Raw genomic sequence first — 25,321 nt, forward strand, 5'->3', positions numbered from 1 at the left:
AATCTACTGTAGGCCTATCTATAAAAATATTTTAACAGATCATCCATAACATAGGTGTAACATAGGTGGGTAACATCTAGGGTGGGTTAATATAAGTGGGTAACACAGGTGACAAGATCATATGATGGGAATATTGCATCGCATTAAGTGAATATCAGGTGTGAAGAATTAATTGGCTTGCAGTGCAAGTAATTCAGGTTAATTATGCAAGGCCTCTTCCTCCCACCTTGCATTCTCATACCTCAACCAAACAGACCGAGATGCTAGATCTCAAGGTCTGCTTCCATGGGCTTTTCATTGCTGAAGAATGGACCACAAATGAGCCCAACCATGCAGGCTCATATCATCTGTAAAACCTGATTGGCAAGCATTCCACAAAACTTGGGCGCTACGAATAGTGTGTGGTGGCTATGTTTACAATGTACTCTAAATTTCGGCTGGAGCTTGTCAGAATTTACTCATTGCATGTAATATTACTAACTTATACACTCTACTTGATAATAATACATGTATGGCACTGCCACTCCAGGTTATTTCTATGTGGCTTTAAACTGTTTGTGTGTTGAAGGCTTGGGCAGCATTTAACCTATGACATAGAAGAATTTGAATACCCTGATGAATGTTGACCTGAGCCGAGGTACTACTACTCTATGAAAGGACTACTTATGTATATAATGTGCACTTATTACCACACCTTCAGCTTTCTACTTATTATTAACTAATGACACTAAAACTACCGCAGTAACCGGGAACTGCCGACGGTTCAGGTCTGAAAGAGTGCTAAACTTGCCGCAAAATGTAATGTCCCACAGTTTCACACTGGTTAACAAAAGAGAATGAGAAATAAAGCTTACTAATTAATCAAGTACCACCTAATGAGGGAATGCACCAGCACCTGTCACCCAACAAAACTAAAGATCCCCTGTTCCCACTATTAAAATATGACAAAAATATCAAATATAACCTTGGATTCATCATCAGGCCAGACCAGTAGTTATATAGTGTCTAAACTGTACATCTCAGCTATGGAACAAGCTTTGAAGACCCAATGTTTGACCAATGAAACTTTCCTCTGTTTTTTTTTTTTTTTTATATAATTTTTTTTTCAATTTCTCTCTGTATTACAATTTTGCAAGGTTCACAAGCTGCTTATAAAAAGCTATATTTACATGTGTTCATTTATACAGACTGACCAATGAGAAGAGACACCTTTTGGTGAAGGGTATGATAACCGTGAGTGTAGTCTACCTATAAGCAAGGAAACATTTGTTTTTGTAACAACCCTACTGGATATATATTTGTTAGTCAGTGTTTAGCGTGGCACCAGTAATGCAGCTTTACCAAATAGATTAGCTCAGTAAGGTAATTGTAAGGTCGTAGAATAACGATCGTCTTCCAAAAACGTGTCTGTGCGTGCCTCGATGACTGATGACTGCCTATGCTGGGAGAACCTGGCATCAAAACTTAAACATATTTTTTGGTTGAAATAGAGATTTTCTAAGAACCCAGAAGGATTTCCTTTATATTTCTTAAAGGAAATAAATATTACAAAATAATTTCCAAAATTTAAAAATTTTTTAATACTTTTCTTTTTCACTTGAGATAAAATCCAAACCTATTTGAATTCTGTGTGACATCAGAATATTCAGGGTTACATCAAGAGGCAAGTAGACCCCCCCCCCATAAAATGAGGGGCCTCGGGTACCGTTGGTACGTATAACAAGAAACACACATGACCGTGTCCATGATGAAGTGGACCCCTAACTCTATAGTGCTTCACCTGTCGGGCTAAGGTTTCCCTATTAGCCTTCAATATATATATGTCCAAATCACAGCAAACTAAGCAGCTATAGCCTTGACCATACCACTGAATGGACACAGCATGTGGGTTTTCTTACTATATATATATTAATTAACCTAATCGTTCGTTACTTACAGCCGTTTCATCGTTAGCCAAGTTAGTGTCTGATGAAGTCCAAGGTAGAGTTGCAGAGCTATATGTTAGAGAGGAATGTCTTCGTCGTGACAAGGTGCAGTTGTTTGGGATTCTATAAGCGCATCGCTTATGAAAGTTGCCTCCGCATCCTGGTTAGTGAGGGAAAAGATAAGAAAAAACGATAGAGATAAAGAGAGGAACTGCATTATATAAAAGTACATTGGAAAACGTCACACTGTGAGATGGCAAAAATCACAGACTGTGTCTACTTTTAGACACACCTGTGTACATATGTAATGTCAACAAGCATCTGATACGGCGGCGGACCCAGACATAAAATGTGACCTACATCTTTAACCCATTCGACTGTAACACCAAACATTTGCTGGTCTAAGAGAGACCTTGGCGTATAAAGAATCCAACGTACTTTCGAAGGCAATCATGTGCAATCAGAAAGTATGAAGCATTGTGGAACTTCTGCTTACTCACTATGGAGACTCATATTGTATGATACGCACGAACTAAATTCAACCTTGACCTTGATTGGTTTATCATGAGGACTGTACAACTCGTAAAGTGACCTTTGACCTCCATCACAACACAGAAATGTTAACAAAGTTATATATGTGTCCTCTTTCATCCATACATTTAACCAATGACCCAAACAAAAGAACAAAAGTCCAAGTTCCCATTACGAAATGGAGCTTATTTGAGATTTATCGTGTTTGCAATAATTTCATACATTGATCTCAGTTGAGTTGATGCGATACCTAAACTCCACTGAAAACGACCTAAATGGAGTGTTTATTATTAAGGGAAGCCAACCGACTAAGCATTAGTTTCACTGAAACTGTACTAATTGATTTAGCTAGATTGTACAACAATGATACATACATACACATACACACACACATATATATACCTTAAGCCGAGAGGAATCAAAACCAAAACCATGCACATGCTTTATGTCTTAAGGGTTATTTCAATGAATAAAGTACATCCACTTAATATGCTCTAAATCCCTACTACAGTACTACTACTTACAATATTGATTCAAGACCGAAAGTTAAGCTTCCAGTTCAAGTATTAAAAGATTGATCAGCAGTTCATGTATTTTTTTCATCACCAATCTTCATGAAGGGCTTTAAATTATCTACTACCTAATAGCACAAACCTCTCCACCCCCCCCCCCCCCAAAAAAATGTTTTGCTTTCAGGGTATTTCCTTCCAGTGAGTGTTATTTTTAAATCTTAGTTTAGGGTGTAACACATACCCTTCATTCACTACTGTATTACTTGGCATGCCTCTATCAAAAGATGAAAGCAAATCAACAAAATCTTAAAGTAGTAGCTTTTCTCATCAAATGATGAAAGATCTTGAACGTTTCTACCGAGGGCGCCGACACATCAGTCCCAATGTGCGTGATCTATACCGTCTACATGATCTCCAAAGATATTGTCAAACTCAATCTAGGTGCTAGCTGTGAAAGTATGAACTTCAAAAGATCTCCTCTTTCGGTAATTACAAACAAAATTGTGCATACTGTACCACCAGTGATCAACTAGTGATCAAAAGTATAGTTCAGAGAGACTTGGATACAATGTTTTATTGACCCTCAAAGCTTAAAACTTGACTGAGAAAACTTCAAAGCTTTCTGATTGGTTGATGATCACACCTATGTAAAGTTGTCAAACGAACGGTGGGCAACATTCCGTTGCTACAAGGTACTAGTTAGAGTGAAAATTTATCATCACGGCAATTCAGCTGGAATGTTTTTTGTATTTTTCCTGATAAATATTGAACTCACGTCCTCACAGAGGAAATAATAAAATCTTCAAGAAAGTTGCATATTGTTGGAATTCTAAATACAGAGAACCTTGGCAGCTAAGCATACATTCAAAAATAATTATGAAGACAATAAGAAGAATGTAAAGCCTTTGAAGAACATAAATTGCCACTAAGCTATCACAGGGCACCTATTATCATCTACTTCAAGGAAGATTCGAGGGTTTAGCCAGCCAAATATGTAGATTTGAACTTTGATTCAATGCAATATATCTTGAGTGGTGATAACTTATTGTAGCATTATAGTATAGTAGCACTGGAAAAGGAAAGTCAAACTCAACTTGAAAAATCGTAAAACAATAGATCAATTGTTGTTATAACAATGAAACTTTCCCTATGATGTAAATTACAAAATGTACTGCTATTTTGTCGTATTAAATGTCACAAATGAGTATTAAAACCTTGAGAATGTTGGTTCTCTTTTCAATACAAACTTCAACGTTTAAGTCACACCTTTCTTCTGATGTGCAGAGCCTCAGCTGACCCTGTTTCAATTGAAATGTTTAAGAATAATTGATAAATTCAATTATCAGGTAACCGGCATTTTTGGGAAGAAAATAAAGACTTTAACAGCTCCCCTACAACAACAAAAAAACAACAACATTATTTTACACTTAAGAGAATCCAGAAGGAGACCGAACTTTATTATTTAAAGGGTATAAAGACTCGTGCAAAAAGAAACGTCTAATGCCGGTAATTTGACCTAGTTTCGAATGAGGTGTAACAGAAGTGTTAAACACCACCATCGATCCCAGAAAATGCACACACAGCTTTTTACCGTCGGTAATTAGTGTACAGTCAGTACATACAGCTGCGGTCAATACCCACAGCACAGTATACAAACGATACAGCGGTGGACATCTCAGGTCCAGCTAAAGATAACAAGGTATCACGTTTCATTACTGTCTGCGTTTTGTAGCAACACAGACAAAACGTCACTTGCAAGCAACAGAAAGTTAACTTTCAGATGGCCGCACACGGTTTGGGGCGAGGCTTCAATGCCTTTAAGAGAACCCAGAAGGAGCCCAAACTTTATTATTTAGTGAAAAATGAAACATTATGATCAGCTTCTTAAAAACTCAAGGTATGTTTCCCAGGGCCCTTTTGAAGTTTTCTTCATAACTTGAAGGAAGTGATTTAATTAATTAAAAAATAAGGTTACTGGCAAACCTTTAACTTCCTGATCGACCCAGCTGTAACACAGGAAACGTCCTATTTTCCTACAAGACTGACCCCACTGAGGCGAAAAGTTGGATATATATGTACTAACAGACTGTGCAGTACTTTGAAATGCTAACAGTTACATTAGGTCTGCATATGTCACGAGCTGTCACTAGCTGTTTGAAGCTAATCACATCATTTGGGGTACTTTTATTTCCTGGCCTGGATGAATAATTATAATTATCATTATTAATGATAACCATTATCATAATAATAATCATGATAATAATAATAATAATAGAAACCTTTGATGGTAGGGACTAGGGAATACTTTTGCAATTATTTTGTATAGAAAGCTTTTTAAAGCATACATATAATATATATATATTGCACTGCTGTATCGCCTGATGAGTTGATCTATCCACAAAACTCTGAGTGGCGAAGCAATGAATTGCTAGTCTGGAATATACTCTATATATATATATATATATATATATATATATATACTACGATTTCAATTCATACAATTTCATACGATTTCAACTTACTACGATTTCAATTATACAGTATGTAAACATACATGTACATATTAAAAAAAACTACTTTGATAAAGTTGTGTATGGTTGGTTTTCCTTCCAAATGTAAATTCCTCTGAATGAAAATGTGAATTTTGTTAATGATAGTTGGGTTTGGTATATATTTCTCAAGGACTCATATTTATCAGTTTTATGTCAAAGCCATCAAATTCACTCCAGGCACCTATAAAGTCCTCAGCTATTGCCATGATTACTTCAACCTTATTTTAATTGACATCCCTGCACTGGTATTCTTTTCGAGAACGGAGTAACTAAAGCAGAAATGCTGGTATTGGAATACTGGCCCAAAAGAAATGACATTATCAGCTGACAGTTAGATGATAAAATTTGTCTTCGGTCTGTTAGAATTTCATACAGGTCTGAGGTCTTGTAATTACTGCTTGTGACCTTCGGTATGCAACAAGCAATTAAACCCACTCACCCACCCACAGTAAAACAAAAAATTAAGCTTCTAAGATGTTAACGAGCGACAAAAATTTGCATATAGTCGTTTATATCATCGTTCATTAGTGCGATTCTTGCCAGTTTTTCAATGAAGGGTATTTACCCACATGTGTGTACTCCTGGTTTGCAATATCTGTTCTTTTCAATATTACACTGTTTTCTATTCTGTTATGATTTATATATCATAATTAATTATGATTCATATAATTCAATTATGAGAACTCATTAATTACTAATTTTTTACACCAAGGGAATGATGATGCGATCAGTACTAGCCCCCCCCCCCAAAAAAAAAAAATTGCCTTAAATATCTATCATCTCTTTAGTTGGGCATTCCATGGTTGTTTTCACTCTAAATAATTATAAAAAATAAATAAATTTTGGGACGTTTTAGTGTTACTGTACTTTGGTATACAACAAACAACTGAAGCAAAGAATAAAACTGAAGCAAAGAATAAAAGACTTGTTGCCATACCTACAGAATCCATTCACTACCAGTAACAATGCACTGTGCGACAGACTGAACACAGTACTTTGAAAATTCTCAGAAATGTGCTATTTACCTTTCACAGTCTGGTGTGTATTTTTGGTTCACTGAAACAGCTTCAGACTATAGCAACCTGCTGCCATAGTAATGTTAGATATGTGCCACACCAAAAGTCTTTTATTCATAAATACTGCAGCATACCAGACAGGCATGCATATTTTGATAGTTAAGCTATATTGTCAAAGTGAATTTATTTTAATTGTTAAAGGAGGGACAAAAAAAAAAGAAGGCCAAATATAATTGTACGGTTCTGGGGTTTTGTGGAATTAGCAATGAATGTTCCTTTGTATTTTTTAATTGCTCAATGGAAAAATTTGTGTTCTTTTACGGGAAAAAAAGTCGGTGTTCATAACGCTTGATGTACATGTCTAATGAAGATACTGCCTACTGCAAATTTTTATATGGAAGACAATTTCAAACACATGCAAGAGGTAAAGACTACGGAAATGTGTGCTTCAATGGCAACGTACTATTTACAGCTTTCAATACATTCATAGTTTGCACATCTTCATGACTGTAAAAAGGTGTCTCAAAAGATAACTTGAAGCACAAACTGTACTATCCCCCACAACCTCCCCCCCCCACCCTCCCCCATGAAGCAAAAAATGTACTACAGTAGACCAGAGGTTTATTCACACTTTTCAATCACTTTATATATCTTCACCACATGCTCATTCAGACAATACAAATTTAAAACAAGTCATTGCATTTTTTTGCCCCATCAATTGTTACCAAGATCACTGAGTATTAACACACAACACCATATTGCAATCATTCAAAACTGCAAACATTTGCATGCAATGATAAAGAAGTCCTAATTGATTTCAAAGGACACCTCAGACACCTACCTTTTCATCGCGAAATTTTCCCCTTTTACTCAGGAATTTTCCCACCACATGACCCTTCAAAATCAGCCCTACAGACATGATTTCTTCCATAGTTTGCTAAGAATCCATGCCATGCCATCCCCCCCCCCCCACCCCCTTTGGTCTGTTTCAGTTGGTAAACATACCTTCGCATTTCAAGCCTTGTCTCACCAGACCAAACAGTAACTGTCCACAGAAATCACAGAATGTTGGACTTTTGTATGAATGAACGAATAAGGTATGAGGACGGATCTGCCTGTCCTCTACGGTAGCTGCAGCTGTAACAAGAGAAGATAGAAATGAGATACTTGAGATGATGAATGTGAAACAGACATTTCATAAATTTTTAATTTTCATTATTAAGGTCCACAATAGTAATCCCCCCTCCCCCCCCCCCCAAATCTACTAGACAGTAAAAAAAGGATAACACTTTCTCAAACTTTGATAAACATATTCACATTCATCTACAAATACATTTCCCACAATTAGATACTTTTAATATCTAATACGTTTCTATATCTTTCCAACGCCAGGGAATGATTTGGAGTATCAGAAAATCCATGACCATACTTTTGATGAAGTTGAATTTAAAGTTATATTTTAAATTTATTCTTTTAAATTCTTCTTTTAGGTTTAATATTAAAATTTTAAATTATGTTTCATATTTAATATAAGGACTTTACACACTTTAACTGACTGCGAGAAACAAACTTCTCTCTAGACTCTCGGGATGAAATAACGAGCAGTTTACACACTTTAACTGACTGCAAGAGGACATATCTGAATCCGAATTAAGGCAAATATGAAAAGCGTACGGGGGAGAGCTAGCAGAATTTGCAGAACTGCTATAAGTACCCAGACCAAGCTTTGCAAAACGGGAAAAGGGCTGCTCCAAAAACTTCCCCATAAACCTTCCGATTCCAATGTTTTCGAATGAAAAAAGGAGAAGATGCAAATAGCCAGTAGTACACAGTAAGTACTAACAGTCAGTGGCAATAACAGCTTCAGCTATGATTGTCATGTATACTGTAGCAATGTACTGTAGGCTACAGTACGTAGGCTGCTGGAGGTATATTTCTAATGTGAAAGTGATTGGCAAATATTTAGTGTTAACATTCAATGTAGTCTCCTCAATACCTCAGCACTCTGGTTCTACCATGTCTAGAGTGAACTGGTTACTCGCCTGTGAGCTCTCCCCCTCAGATTTGAACACACACACACAAATTTATTTTAGCTTGCTGTATCAATTTCATAATATATGTTTAACATCTACAGAAAAGTCTGTTGCTCTGTTGAAACAAACATTCACATTTAGCTCTAGATAGTCATACCAGCCACTTTCACATTTGAAGTATAGATTTAGCAGTCTACGTAGCCTACAGTACTGTACGTTGCTACAGTATACATAAGAATCATAGTTGATGCTGTTATTGCCACTAACTGTTAATACTTACTTTGTAGTTTGTACTAATGGCTATTTGTGCCTTCTCTTTCTTTTTCTTCTTTTTTATTTTGATAACAAGAAGAACCTCAACAAGAAGTAGAGAGCATTTTTTAAGAGTGGAATATTTGTTTCTAAAACTGTAGGCAACCAGCTACTATAACAGTAATCAATAATGATCCTATCACCAAAACACTAAAATTGAGATTAGTTTTAGCAGGGTATATCATTTAATTTCAAATCTGAATGAATATTTCTTTTCATAAAGTTGCTTGGCAGAGTATCTGTCTATTGGGAACATAGAGTAATTGTATTCTAAATGTTGGTGGTTTGTGGATAAAAAGATCGAATGAGACTAGGTTCTATAGTTCATATGTACTTTTCCCAGCTATTAGACAGCATCACTCAGTTTAATAGCCTCATTATATTCTTAATGTATCCACTGTCAGGATGCTACAGAGATAAAGTGCTTAATACAAAACAGCAAAACATTCTAAAGGGAAGAACACTGGTTGCATATCCTATAGAATACAATCATGCAAGCCTATTAAACCTAACTGTATGTATTGTGTGGTGTTTTGTACATGACATGCAGACTGAATGCATAAACTACAATGAATACTACTGTATATAGTATTTTGATATCAGGGCTCTTCAAGGAAACTATAAAGTGATGTATGGAACCCCCCGAGTAGATGTAAAAACAGCAAAATGCACTGGTCACATATCCTGCAGCATACAGTATGCAACAGGTATCATATGTGCTGAGTTTTGGACATCACATAATGACTGAATGCAATATAGCTAGAATGCACACTACATATTTGGATGGAAACAGGGGTGTTAAGAGGGAACTGTACAGTGATGTATTGGACCTCCTAGTGGACCAAGAGGGGGTAGTGACCCCAGTAGCTTGCACAGCTAGATATTCAAACAAAGGGACATTGTTAAATAGAGATCAATTCTGTAAATAAGTTCAAAATTGGAAAGAAAGTAATCCCGTATTTCTCAATTAAGTCCAAAACGACTCATGTCATCAATGTTCGATAGAGAGAGTCAATTAAAATGAATTTCAGACCTATGTTGAATGTTATTGGTATATACTCTACATCAACCAAACGGACGGAACAACCCACATATTACGACACTGGATACAGTGCTGATGTTACAATGCACTTTGCGCTCCGTGGCATATTTCGATGGTTGTAAACGTACTTAAGTAGATTCATCGGCAAGGTTTCTTTTTTCTTTTTCTACAGAGTACTGTTCGACACTTAACCAGACGGCATACTGTCACTGCTCTGTGCGCATTTCATGGCAAGATGTTACAAGGCTGAGCACTGCACAGTAGTTTTAATTTCACTATCAGTTAAACCCTGCCAGAGATCATACTTAATTTGTAACTCTCGTTGTCTCTGGGATAACGAGTCCCGACTAGTCACAGGTCTAGGTATGATGAAACTTGATGGAGGGGGTATTCGAACAAGCCTACGAATAGTTCGCAAAATCAATCGACTCAGGGAATGTCTTGTAGTTTTAAGGTTTCTTGCAATGAAGCTCAGAGATCAGTTTTGAATGTGAAATATAAGCTTAGGAAAATAAATATTTAGATTTGGCTCAGACAATGAGAAAAACATTTTGTATTCCTGTCCAGATATATATATATGGATATATTCTGCTATAATCCTGATGGGTGTGATCCTGGCTGGCTGGATGTACTGGACATGCTTTTTCATGTTAAAATTTTCAAACATTTTTCACGATGTCTGACAACATCGTTTGCTAACTTTCGTTCTTCTAGATAGTCTTCAGTACATTACAGAAAAGAGAGAGAGAAATTGGAGCCAAAAAATGCACGCCTTCCACTTCGGAATGGTATATTCGGAAGGAAGAGATAGTGTGCGATGACCCGTAGCAGGGGTCACCGAGGGCGCAGTGCAGAGATTATACAGGTGGCGTTTTGGCAGATTAGGAAGGTGCGTAAGTGTGGTAGGAGACAGGTAAGAGGGGAATGAAGTAAATAAAAATAATAAAAACATTTACACAAAAATACGAACCAGAAAGAATACACTCAACGAGTGTGCCGTCTGTGATTTCTGAAGCTGATGTGAGTTGGGCAAGTTGGTACGGTGTTCCTACAGTGTGTCTGAAGAATAGGAGTTTCTCACAGACACCCAAGAAGTCATGCGCAGGGAACTGTAGGAGAGAAGAAATATAATTAAGCATTTTAAAATTCAATTAATAATGTACTTAATGATGTTTACCTTTAAGTTGGAAAACCCCTTTTTCAAGACACCCGAAAAAACTAATCGGGTCGAGCAATTACGAACAACAATGCACTGATATCCTGTCTTGACTCACGGAATGCAAACAACTGGTTTATAGACAACACTACGCCCCCACTGACCCACTTCTCGGTCACCTCTCACCTCCTCTTCATTCCAAATTAACTATCCTGAAGTCAACTTTATACTTCGCATTCTATCGGGGAAAAAACCCCAAAACGTATTATTCTCTACTTACATGATGTCCAAAGGGCAAATGTTCATGATTGCATAAAAGAGAGCTAGTGATGAAAATGCTTCTTTATCATGTTTTGGTTTGTGCTTAATATCAACACAAAATTTTACCTTTTAACCAGTCACGGAATACAGAATTTTAGTAATGAAAAACCAAATGTTTCTCCTTCCCCCAAACTCATTCACTAACTCTCAGACTCAGTCCCTTATTATCAGGAGGAATGTGATCATATTATCATGGTAATGATTTTATTTCCTGCTTTGCATTTATTACAATTTTTCAAATTAAAAAAGAATGGATACTACACAAGATCTTAGCTAAACCGCACAGTAGGGATCACCGGGCTGAAAGTGTCCTCCTCAGTAACAGTAAATGAAACATTATCGGTAATGTCCCCAAAAGTTTTAACGAGGCAAAAAGTTGCTAAAATCTTTACAAAATTACTTGCTGTATAACATGGTATATGTTCCAACCTTCCAAATCATTCCCGCATATTTGATGAGTGTTAAAACAGAGAGTAGTTCATATACTGTAAGATTCTGTGAATTGTGTGAGGGCGGCTGTCGAAACCTTCTTGAAGTTCGCACATCAATGGCCATTATTTGACTATCTATAATATTTGGTACAATATTTATATCAAATGACCTTTAAACAATTTACGAAAATGATAAAAAAAAAATATGCAGATGAAGACATTGTCTCCCACAAAATAGATATTTAAAAACTACAATCTATCTTATCAGAACAGTTCAAAGTGAGAAATGTCAAAGCAGATGCACAAATGGTGAATCCAAAGTGATAAAAAAGATGTAAGATGAGAAGGATTGATGAAGATTATCAAGAGCGATAGAAGAGCGATGCTTGTACCAGAGGATGGCAACTACGGAAGGAAGATGGCCATACACGCACACAAAGAATTGCCAGATGCTAGAGAAAGGTAAATACGGTAATGCATAGGTTATATGAGGTGAGGGAGTACGCGCTGTGAATTGGTGGATATCATGAGCATTGATTAGGGACTGGAACTGGGAAAGTTAAAAATAATCACAACCAAACATTTGAGCAATGAAATCCAGTTCAATGACCCATGTAAGTTATATTAATTTGTCTCCACATCCACTCGCAATTTATAAACCAATACAATTAATTCGTAGGTTATACCACTCATTTGTAATAAACATCAAAATTAGGGAGATAATTTGCTAAAATTACAGCAAACGATTGCTGCACTGTAAAGCCAATAAATTACAACTCCAAAGGGAAATGATAAGCATTCCAAAAATCCTTACATTGAAAAGCGAAATCAATGTTTATTTCCTAACGAGTTTAAAATGTGGTTCAAAATATGATTGGCTCTGTAAATGGTAAAATTATGTATTTACCTCTGCCATTTCATGTACTGTTGAAATGGAATCTCACAGAGCTGATATTTACCCATAGTCCAATCCTCCGAAACAACTAAATTTGGTTACGATGACCAAACTTCCTTTTCGGGTTGTCCGACAGACGACTTGCTCTGAAAATTCAGACTACACAATGGCTACTTAGGAAGTGCTTTGCTGTATAACTTTATTCTAATCACATGCTTCAATTGTGATACTTTGGTTGTCATTTCAGTGGGTAAATTTTGTAAGAATTTTAAACACCTCTTGTTTTGATGAGTTTGTTTGCATAATCCCCAGGGGTATGGGTGTGTACATTTTGGGAGATGGATACCAGGAATAAAATAATGACTGAGAAACATGGCTGAAAATGGAAGAACATATCAGGGAAATACAGGGTTGAATACCAGAGTGTGGGACTACCCTGGTCTCCCCCCCCCCCAACCCCATCAGCCGTAAATCTTGCTGGGTTCTTACAATTTTGACTTCTTTTGTCTGCAACTGGTTTAACACCAGTTTGTCCCATTTTTTGGGCCGGTTAGATATATATGTTGTTTACCTGTCTCCTCACAAACTCAGCACTCTCGATCTGAGCTTAGGAGTGAACTGGTAATCTTTCAGCACTGTACACCCTCTGTGACCGGATCCTCTGGTCACTGGCCATTCTTCCCATTCAACCACCCAAAGTGCTTGGCATGTTTTTTGTTTTGTTTTTTGTTTTTTTCCCACTAGGATAATATCTGAGGTTGTGAGGGGACGGGTAAATTTAGTGAGCGAGGCTGAAAAAACAAATTTCAGTGTCAGTGGTTCTGTTCTTAACTGAACTCTTATAGTAACGACCATAATTTACTGTTAAAACAAGATAAGTTAAAGTTACATGCTGACTTATAGTAAAATACACAATCAAATTACAGTTACATCTTAAAGCAGCTTTTTTGAGGTTGGCCATCAATTTTTCCAAACCCACCGAGAGTTACTCAAAATAAGATATCAATTGAGAAAATATAATGCAACCACCTAGATTTATCAACCAAATAAAGGTTAATGAGGCTTTTACTTACTTTTTTCTTTTAAAGGTAGCTGGGCTAGTCAAGCTAATAACATCTATTGATATGAGTTATTTTTTACCATAAATTGGCATCAAAACATTTATCAATCTCAGCTCAAAAAAGCTACTTTGAAGACAGACATCAACAGGTTGTAAAATGGAAAACAAGATGCAGTCTTAGCAAGTTCATAATCAACACCTTACTTTTCAATTAGTGTAGCTTTGCCACAAATAACAACATCATGTTGTGACAGGAGGGATGAATTACAATTTCCACTTTCCATTTCCTGATAGCAGGGTGTTTCTCTATCTTGAAGCAGCTAGCTAGTTGCTTTTTCATTATGAATACAACAAACTGCTCTTGAAAGATATAATAATTTAAGGCTAGCGTTTTTTACATGGGTGAAGGCGTGGTGTAGCGGTTAAGGGTGTCCTCCCCCCCCCCCCCGACAATCAGTGGGTTTCGAATTCCATACCCCACTAAGAACAAGATTCTCTTGACATATTCAAAACTGTTACTTTGCAATGTTGCTGGGCAGAAATCATTTTAATCATCAAAATATTTAATTAAGGATTCCCTCACGAATGCACTCCTCGACCATAATGTAGCCAGCCAGCCCTTGTTGGGAAGTCTTGTTATATTTAGGTTCACATAAAATGATCACTCTCGTTACTTCTTACAGGATATTGTTTACAGGATATTGTTTGCCCACAATTAAGAAATATCTTCCTGTTTTGATGTGCATGACCACACCTCCGCAGTCAAAACAAAGAATTCCGTCTTCTTCTTCTAAAGCTTCATTTTGAGTTTGACTCTTCCACACAACATTTGGTGGATTCCATATAGATTTAGCTAAAGGAACATATAATGTATCTGAAAACTATAATCAGTTCACTTAAATCTCAACAGAGAAGATGAGTAGACAAAGACTTAAGCAGACAGTCAATGGGCAACAGAAATGTATAACATTAATAAAGATTTTGGAACACAAAAGTACCTGGATTGGAGAAAATGGCTTATTACTTAAATATAACAAGAAACTATTTAAAGTAGAAGTCACCAAATATATAGTATCTCTTAGTTGGATGAGGATTGACGATTTGGTAATAATGCATGGCTCGGTCAGATGGCAACTAAATACAAAATGCGATAAAATATGATGAAACTTCCGCAGAAATCACATAGTTGCAGCATCTAAATGGTAGATCCAGAAGGACGAATATTTGGGAGGTGCCTCAGAAGTGGGAGCACAGTGCTAAATGCAGTATAGGTAGATGGAAAAGTACAAATGAAGAGTCTGTGACAGGTACAAGAGGAACAAAGTAGATGTCTCTTAGTTGGATGAGGAGTCACACTATGCGGTCATAATGAAGGGCAAACTTTTAGGATTCATTCCGGTTGTCCCCCAGACGACCTGGTCTTACGTTACGGGTATCTGAACAGCGAATTTGTTGGCCCGAAAAAATGTAGTGAAATACTGAAGAAGAACCAATATGAACACTGTATAAGAGATGTGTATACTTGGTGTATAATACAAGCTTTGGGCCAGTAAAACTCCCCTTCTGGTGGATCATAGGCCTACCACTACTAATGGAAGGAGATACCAATTTATCATTTTACCTATTTTGGGGGTTAAAATGCAATCTGAATTTGATGTACTGTAAAAAACAAAACAAACGGAAAAACTCCAAAGCTGATTTTGGTTTTCCAAACAGAAATTTGGTCGTCTCAAGCGTTGGACAAGCGTTCAAAAGTTTTCTTGTAATACGTGGCTTGGTCGGATGGTAGCTCAATAAAAAAATATGTAGGGTAACTCATCCAGTTAAAGGATTGGTTAAACTTTCATTACGACCTAATATTCCTCTTCCAATAACACCATATTTACTCACCAATGTTATCATTAACTGTATACTAATGTCTTCATCTCCCCTCAATACCATGGGACATTATTTAATAACTATAAGCCTTACTGTACCAGTTAATATGGTACCTTCATCATAACTCTTTGTTACATTTTGCTATATGAGCGTTGAAGCTCTATAGTACAGTAGCTGTAAGTATATGTGGGCTGTGCGTGAGAGAAGGAGAAAGGAGAATTTTCTCTCTATTTTGAGTTGCATTACAGAAGCAATGATGAAATAACAACATTTTATTACTTTCCTCTTTCTTTCTACTTCAATTTTCTGATGAATTGAATCCTTTGCAACTGTTGGTGCATTAAAGCGATACATGGTTGATCCTTCAATTGTACTTGATGTAAAACAAAAAATGCAAACAAGGATACTTATCGGGCTGTGTGTAACGTACTTCAGTATCAAATAGATGGAGAAACTAAGATCCTAGGTCACAGTTCCGTACTAATAACATTGAGAAAAATCCAGAAGAAAAAACGCACGATGCTGGCACTTTGGATGGTAGAATGAGAAGAAAGGGCATTGACCGGGGGAGCCGGGCATTGAGGGCATGCAGTGTTAAAAGGTTACCAGTTCATTCTAGGCACGATAAAACAAGGTTGTGGGGAGACAGGTAAGCGAGGAGCAAAGTTAATCTATATATGCATACTGTAAGTGCATACGGTACACATGCATACTAAGGTACACTAAATCACCATAGGGCTAGATCTCAAAGATAATCACACAAAATGTTTCACATTATTCCAATAAAAGTAGACAATTTAATGCACAATTACATTATAAAGTTCCAGCATCTGTGATGGGAAGAGGAAGGGTGATGTGGGGGGGGGGGGGAGAGAAGGAGAAGGGCAAAAGAAATAAAGCCTTGTTAAATTAAAATGAAATATTACTGTTCCTTGAAATCTATTCTACTGAACATGTACAAGACTTCCTGGATCTAACCATATTGCTTGGCACTCTGTCTATACATTATGTTAGTTCTTTAATTAATGCATTGTTATCGTTAATAGACTTGGTACGTAGATGCTAGACTACCCATAGGCAAAGTTATCACCTATCAATTTTCATGAAATGTTGCCGTCAGTGTATAGTCATATTACTTCCGATACTGTATCATCATGTTATTTCTGAACCAAACACAATATAAGTTGATTCTAATGCTCGAATGGATTACAAATGTCCTAGGGATCATTTCAACTTTTAAGCCAAAATTTTGAGTTTTTTATAAAAAAAATTTTTTTTTAAATTCTTAGTATTTAATTCTTCCTTGATCCGCTTAATCTTTGCATAAAGTCACATTAATAGAACTTTGATGCCTTATCTCAAATTTGAAATCACTATTCAAAGCTACCGGTCTCTATGGTAAAAATCAAAGAGCAACAAGTTCAGTCTACAATGTTAAACTTGTTTTCTCGTGTATAACAGTAGCGTTTTGGGTGTAATTTTGTGTTACTCTGACTAAGCTAAAGAAACATTTACATATCTGGATAAGAGTCAGATACAACACTAAAAGGTCTGCTGACACCTATGAATAACATTGTCCTAATCACTCTGATCTATACGCATTCGAAATCATGAAAATAACTGCAACTCATCATCAAAATCCATCGACCTTTTCTTTCAAGTCTTTTCTAGTTTTATTCATGAACAAACATTAGCTAATTATGCACATTGATGATATTAAAGGAGTGACTGCCTAATTTTTCTGTTATGTTATTTCTTTTGTTTTTACAACCTTCGTTTCAAGGACACTGAAAACAGGTTTGTGTGGACTAATGCGATTTTGTTGAAATATTTTTACCATCTTCTTTGAAAGAGGAACATCACATTATTCAAATGTTAATATGTGGGCTTATAATTAAGGGTTAACTTATTAAGGACTAAAATTAGAAATTTTGATTAGCGCAACACTCCACGTCATAGTTTGCACATATTTAATGAGTTTCCCAGATTTATCAAAACTTTCAAATGTGTATATCTTGGAAACGAAAAGCGCTTTCCGAATATTTTAACAGATTTTCACTGAGATTATCACACACAACAAATGTACTGAATATGTTGCAAAATTGGCTGGGTTGTCCGTAGTATTTTAAAGCCCCATTGTGCATTATTCCAATATAAACACCAACATACCGATCCCTAACCCTACGTTCTTGTTGACTACTAATATTCTGTAGTCAACAATCATGAGGATTTACATTTTTTGGCAAAATTTTTCTGCATGTTTTGGATGAGAGAGAATTTCTACAAAAAAACAAAAAACAGTTCTCTAGACATTCATAGGATACTTATGGCACCTATAGGTTTCCTTAATAATGAGAGATTATGTTGCAAGCACAGCCAGCTGCTTTAATTATAGAATGGGATAGAGCAATTGAGAATTGGCAGAATTTTTTATTATCTCCCTCATTCAAGGTCACTTTAGTCAAATAATTAAAAGAAAACAACTTCCAGGAGGGAAAGACCAAATTAATTCCATTGAAAGGGACATGTCTAAATGCATGTTGTTCAATATATGTTAATATTAGACAGGCAAACAAAGGGTCTAACAGGGGGGAAAAATCAAAAAAGAAATTTTTTTAAAAAGACCACACTGTAAATTACTGAGCTTGTGAACTATCCATGCTCTCCTGTAGTGGTAATACTGGAAAAGATTATGATATAGAGACTAATGTGCAGTACAGATCAACTTGCAATATTGAACTTGATGTGGGGCACTTAATATCAAACGGAACCCAAAAGTTATCAGGATTTTCGTCAAGACTTGAGAATGCAACACAAACTGATCTGTCATCATTATTGTGAGCACTTCATAGCATGTTGAATATAAATATTATGTGGAAGTCGCATAAATTATAATAATGACAGAGATTTATAATGCACTAGTAACCACCCAGAAAAGGGAGATCCAGGCGCAATGAAGATCATGTAAAGTCAGGATTTGTCTGAGCTCTTCAAGAACCACATAAAAATAACTGCAGAGCAGACGACTTAATGGCACTATTTCGAAACAAGAGTCAGAGTGTAACAATGTGCGCAAATACTGTATATAGATCCTCTGCTTGCTATGTATGCCAAGAAGCATACATACACGCATACATACAGTGCATATACCGGTGCTATGGTCCAGTGGATAAAGGCGGTGGCATTTGAAGCAGTGCAGGGCTAGCAATGGGGAGGTTACTGGCCGTGTCATAGTAAGGTGGGTTTTCCATCCAAGAACAATCTACAGATTTCCCATCTGAAATAACTTTCTAAATTGAAAAGTTTCCAAATTTGTGTTAAAATGTTGAATTGAAAGCCACAAGAAGTGTAAGTTGTAATCCATAATTGCCCTTACGGGATTTTCCCACATTTGTGGTCGCTTAAGCGTCGTAAAAATAACTGCTGATATATACTAAGATAAACAGTTTTCATACAATCACACATTCTGTATTTCAATGACAAAACCTTTTGCCAAAAAATTACTTCCATCCTTTTTTTTCACAATTGGAAAAAATACTTTTTTTATGCATAATGAAAGATGTTGTTCATTACGTGATCTCACAAATGATTTGCAAAAGAAAACTTAAAACGGAGAAAAAATTGCTTTATTCAAAACCAAAACTCTGAAATCCTATACTTTAATATAAGAAATCTCGACCTTTCTATCACAAAGTCATTGTGTGTTGCATCTATTTATTACCGCATTGATCATCAACAATCTTCCTATCCTCTACATTATGCTGCAAAATACGGTGAATGATTCCAAGAACCTTTCTCTTGATGCATGAACATGATAATGGCTTGAATGCTTTTACATCTTTGACTACCAGAAGAAGATCCAGGTGCCTGACAACACCAGGCACGTTAATCAAACAGCTGAGCTGAAATACTGTTTCGGCACACATGTGAGTGTGTGTACAGTATGTAGTATTAGTATGTGCTGCGCAGTACTAATTTTTAATGCACTACGACTGTACACTTGCTAATGCCTATAGCTGGATGGCTGGCTGGCTACAGTACCCTTTTCTCGTTCGGTACGAAACTGTCAGCAGCCGGTAATTTATTCACGGGGATCGCAGCATTCTACATATATATCTAACATGATAAGGCTAAGTGTTTTACTCAGAGAGTAGACTTTACTACACTGATCGCCAGCCCAGGTACTACCAAACAGATGCACAGTTCAATACCACAGACCCAAGGGAAGAGTCCCGGATCTGAAGACCTACACAAGAGTTATTATAATGAGTACATTAGAACATGTATGCCTTTCCATGATCACGCTAAGATCGAAATGTTAGGATGTTGCCTAGTTGCTGCTGCTGTGTTTTCCCTAATTCTTGTTTTCTTTTTGCGCAGGCTTTAAGCTCTTGTCGAACTTTATCAAGAAAATGCTTCATTGGACACAATCTGTTTCATAATTAAATAGTAACAGTTCAAAACTCTTTTAATAATATGGGTTATAATATATACCAAATGTACTCAACAGATGCCTTTTGTCTGTGTGTGCTTCTGTTATAACACTCATCTTTGAACATTCACTACTTGACTGGGTTTTTGGGGGAGGGGGAGGGGAGGGGCGAGATGTGGGGGAGGAGGAAGGGAGTGGGAGAGGTTATGCAAACTTGTGCTTTTCAACCACTGTTTTCTTTCTCACAAGCTGGACACAAACAAGGAAGATATTGTGTGATAGCTTATCACATACTGAGAAAATATTAAGTGTTCTGCAGTATGAACTACTATAATGTAGACTCAATTAGTTCAGTATCATATGAGCTTATGAGTCATTTTTAACTAGATCTGGGTTTAGAGTGCCATGGGATCCCTACCTTTTTTGCTATTCAAAAGTTGTCAAGAGCCCTCAAAGACAAATAAATTATGTATTTATAGATTGCCAATACCAATAGCACAGTCAACTGGAAGATATATGAACTGCGCCCACTGGTATTCTTCTTCTCAAAGAATACAGAAACATTGAAGAAGTAATATGATATATATGTGGGTGGAAAGTTTTGTCATTCATTTTACAGGTGGAAGATGTCACCCCACTGAGACACATAAAAGTTACAGCACCATCATTACAACTGTTTGCCAAGAAGTGTGACTGTATTGTACTCTGTTAATTTACTCATCGCCTTCACGGCTTTCGATTTTCTTTCTCTTTTTCGAGCCGGTCCAGAGGACCTGAATACCACTAGGAATCGTAACCCTAGCTCGTGTCAAGGTCAAATAATGGGTACTCATGTTTCAACTTCAGTATGAATTTTATGACCACCACGAAAGTATTGTTTTCTTCATGATCCAACCTTTGACCAGCTGACTGTATGATAATAAATCAGCTGTTAAAAGGGACATTCCAGAGGCAATCAATGTAAAACTTAATATGAAGGGGAAAATATTCCAAAATGCTTTTTGAAACCTTCATCTCAATATCTTGTCCCTAACTTTGAGATATGGATGATTGAACAATTACAGGTATTTATTTAAGTCATAATTTGACAGTTAAGAAACTGTTTCATGATCTGCCATGTTTTCCAACATGCCAAATTATCTGAAGAAACAAAATGCTCATCTTGTAAATGGTGTACATATATGGTCTACATATACTAATATTTTGGAAATATATATACTTTACATGTATCCAACAAGTTGATAGCACTTTGCCTTCTAATGTGGTCTTTTCATGGCCTACTGCTGGATGATAAGAAAAATTTACATGCTGTGGACTGCATGGTAGTCAACATGTAACAATCTTTCTTCTAAATAAGTAGGGTAACAAGTATTACCCATCTAACCCCCCCTTCCCACCCCAATTCATGCCCTGTTTTCACTAGACCCTGAGCATGGTACTGGATCCAAAAAACAGTCTGATGTAAAATGCTCTGTCTATAAATGGTACACTGAATGAGCTACTTACATATACCCAATATTTTTCTTAAATAGTTACTTAATTACTCATAAATACTTAAAACATGTGCACTAATGTACTTTAGCTTTGAATGAAGTCTTTTTACTGCCTGTTGCCTTGAAAACTTCCCCTAATAGTACTGGTGAATTGTGTGAAAGCTTTGACTTTCTGTATGGTCCTAATAGGACTTTACTTTTAATACAATTTATTCAAGCAAATAGACTTCCTAACACATCATCAGTTAGTAAAAGTGGGTTCATATATATACTCCCACACCTTTATGTCAATCTTTTAACATTCCTTCCCTTATGCTGTACAATGCCTATTATCAGTGACAGGTAAATTGTTGCATTCTAATTGTAGATTTTCAAGTTCCTTTAACCCGTACAGAGTGTTAAAAACACTGTATGGGTAAATTTCAATTTGGTATTAAACTTTTAGTAGTTGGATATATCATGTATATATATGTCCTACACATGGGTAATTTGCCAAGGCCTCCTTTGCATGTACTGTATGTGTAAATCAAACAGAAAGACAAAAAAATTTCATAATAAATGATCTGTTGTATTATATACTGTGTACAATTTAATGGTTGTACTATAAACAGATGAAGCTACAGTACTACTGCAGTCAGACTCTCTGATGTTAGTTAAGTATTATACAGTAGCATTTGTAAATCCTTCCTATCAACACTCTCAAAATGATCAAATGTAATCAAACACTTGGGATTTATACCACAGGTCTTGTAAAGCCTGATGTGTGACATGTATTGTATACTGTGGTAGTAGTAGTGGTAGGTTGGGATATGTGCCATGGTTATTACGAGTACCTGACACATCTTAATCTGCCCAATTATAAGATAATTTACATGCTGTGGATGGCATGGTAGAAAAAAATACAACATACTTTAAACAACCAGGGTAACAAGTATGCCACCCATTTAAGCCCTGTTTTCATTAGACCCTGAGCATGGTGTTGAATCCAATGAGCACTGTGTGTGTTGTATTTATACAGATCAAGCCTCATGATTGTAACCCCCATGATAGATCAATATAGAGGGGGAGGGAGCGGAGGGGGGAGTTATCAGACCATGCACATGATGATATTAAATTTGTAATGTAAATGCAGGTCCAGGTTGACTAAGGATCAGCGCTGACCTTTTACTTGCATTGTTTTATGTTACAAGCATAATGCAACACTAAAGTAGTAGGCATAAATAGCACAAATTAAATGTTAATGGGTAGATCAGGTCTGAACTCTCAAAATCACAAAACTTGTTTTAATTCTGAACCTAAATGTAGGGTCAGATCAGAAATGTTAAAGCCACCTTAAACACAGCTTCATAAGCAAGGTAATCAATCATGGCCACAAGTTTGCTGATTGCTGAGTGCTGACAGACTTGCTGATAGGTTGGTGCAAGTACAAATTTACAATACCATGCTTCCACCATATGGGGGGGGGTGTGACCCCCAGGAGGGGTCCTTCAGGGAAATCTGCCAGTACTGCAAAAAATTAAAGGGAGAGCCATGGTTCATTCTTTTAAATAAATGTTTTCTTTCAGTGTGGGAAAACGATTGCTCAGCAGGTATTTTGTTGAGTTTGCAGGTTTGACATTTACAGTACATGCGTAAGAGTTGGAATGACACTTAACGTAGAAAAGATAAGGGCAGTGTGAAGGGTTTGATGGTGGAATATTTTTGAAGACTGTGCTAGAGTAACTTTTTACAAATGCATATATATTCCAATACATGGAAGTGAGCGGGAATGCTAGGTGTGGCCCGAGTGGCTACTGGATTATGCAGTGGATGATTGCATCCGATCTTTTCATAATCTTTTCGACTCTAAATGAGGGTGCCATGAACTCAGAAAGGATCTCTGAACTCTTGTTGAGTCAAAGTAAGATTGTGATGATAGCCACTTGTTACAGTTTCAAACACTGGCATAAACCTGACATAAAAAGAAGCTAAAGTAATGGTACTTATAGAGACTTCATCTTCTCAAGATCTAGTCAAGGTCATCCTAACCTGTTCACTGTATACAATTTCACTACTTTGTGCCAGTACTCAAGAACACTGAACTGCTGTCACAAGACGTCATCAAATTTCGAGCACGACTGGGACCGGCGACTGGGACCGGAAGAATTTTCCTGTTTTCTCAGCACTGATAATTTAATACTTTATATCCCTGGACCCTGATTTACACCTTCATTATCTTGGGGCCTTCCAGTGGCAGGTGATGTGGCATGTGAAAAGGACTCTATGGGGAAGAGGTACTCCCCTTGACTTTGAGAAATTTGATATAATTAAGGGTGCTGGAAGTTTTTGTGGACTGGTTGATATATTTTGCAGTTTTTGAGGTAATTTATGCTCAAGATTTTTCTGATTTTCCATCACAAATATTGAAAAGTGTTTCTTTCTTTTTTTCGCTTCAGAAATGTCTGTGCAACCCTAAAAAGGGGTTGCAAGTTGCAATCCCTACTTTGGATACCAGGGCATTATATTTGGATGGTTTTGATGACTTACTTAGGACTGAGGTTATCATTCCCTTAAATGTGATCCTTATGATAGCTGAAAACCATGGGAAGGAGACCGACTCCCAGACAAGTATTTCACACTTCGACCCTTGTGATAATGTTACAGAACCTTTCACCTGTCAATACTCTTTTGAACACAATTATGGGTCCCTTCACCTAACTGACAAATTTATGTAACCAAATTTGATCCACATCAAATTAAACACCAAAGTAGGAGAAGCATTTTCAGTGATTTCAAATTTGGATTGACATAAATAGGAACCATGAAGAACTCATTATGGAGGGAGGGAGTATCATCTTCTGTACACAGTCAGAATAAATTTACTGAAACTGAACTTTTTTCTGATTAGATCACCATGGATGTTAAATGACCTTTGACCTCCACCACAAACAATAGCAACTGAGAACTCACTAAGGGGGCAATCTTACATACCAAAGATGACATTCATCAAAACTGAATGTGGTGAGTTATCATGATAACAATGTACATGGGATGAAAAAGATATGCACAGAGGTTAAAAGAATGTAGTGCAGACACATGCAAACACAAACAGATGCCTCCATGGTCACATGTATGACTCCTTGTGACTTTGGTAAAAAAAAATGAACCGTTTTGTCAACATTTAGTCTAGGCCTAGCACACTTTCAATTATAATGATATTTATTACCCATGTGGCCAATGTATCCTTCTTTGTAAGAATCTGGATCATAGAATGTGTTTTGTCATTAACTGGTAAAGGCTAGCATATACACTAATAACACTATCAGCTAATTACATCTCCACAGGTTGTGGGGAGACAGGTAAGCGAGAAACGCAAAGTAAATACTACTCTGTTACAACTGCTTTCATCCAAAGTCTGTTATAATTTAACTGTATCCTCAAACTTTTGATGTGATTTCACAGTTTATACCATCAATTTAGAACCAAAATTTACTAATAGATAAGAATAAGGAGAAACTGAGTTCAATCCTACAATTTTCACTGAAAACAAAGTCATCTTAGGCAAGTATCTTAATTATTGGTCTCACCAAAATTTTATTTGCCAAGTTTACAATATCATCATAATAATTCATAATAATAATTCTTCGCTTTTTTGTGCATTTTGTAATTCTGTCTCCAGTGTCCTTGGAATACTCTACCTATTGTGTTCAATATTCATATCATTCATGTTTGGAGATGTAAGCAAAGAACTAT

The 25,321-nt window shown here is 36.5% G+C and overlaps 1 protein-coding gene across 4 annotated transcripts in view; it reads right to left on the reverse strand.

Moving 5' to 3' along the window:
• The window catches only part of LOC139971074 (serine/threonine-protein kinase D3-like), a 60,861-nt gene that overhangs the window by 29,395 nt on the left and 6,145 nt on the right, over positions 1-25,321 (reverse strand). For all 4 annotated transcript variants that reach the window (XM_071977248.1, XM_071977251.1, XM_071977250.1 and 1 more), the window contains exons 2-4: positions 10,894-11,032; positions 7,542-7,673; positions 1,937-2,085 (exon numbers count right to left, since the gene is read on the reverse strand). In XM_071977248.1, the coding sequence (XP_071833349.1) occupies positions 1,937-2,085; positions 7,542-7,673; positions 10,894-11,032 (420 nt within the window). The remainder of the gene's footprint in view (positions 1-1,936; positions 2,086-7,541; positions 7,674-10,893; positions 11,033-25,321) is intronic.

Source organism: Apostichopus japonicus, chromosome 8, assembly GCF_037975245.1.
Source record: "Apostichopus japonicus isolate 1M-3 chromosome 8, ASM3797524v1, whole genome shotgun sequence".
Lineage (NCBI taxonomy): Eukaryota > Metazoa > Echinodermata > Holothuroidea > Aspidochirotida > Stichopodidae > Apostichopus > Apostichopus japonicus.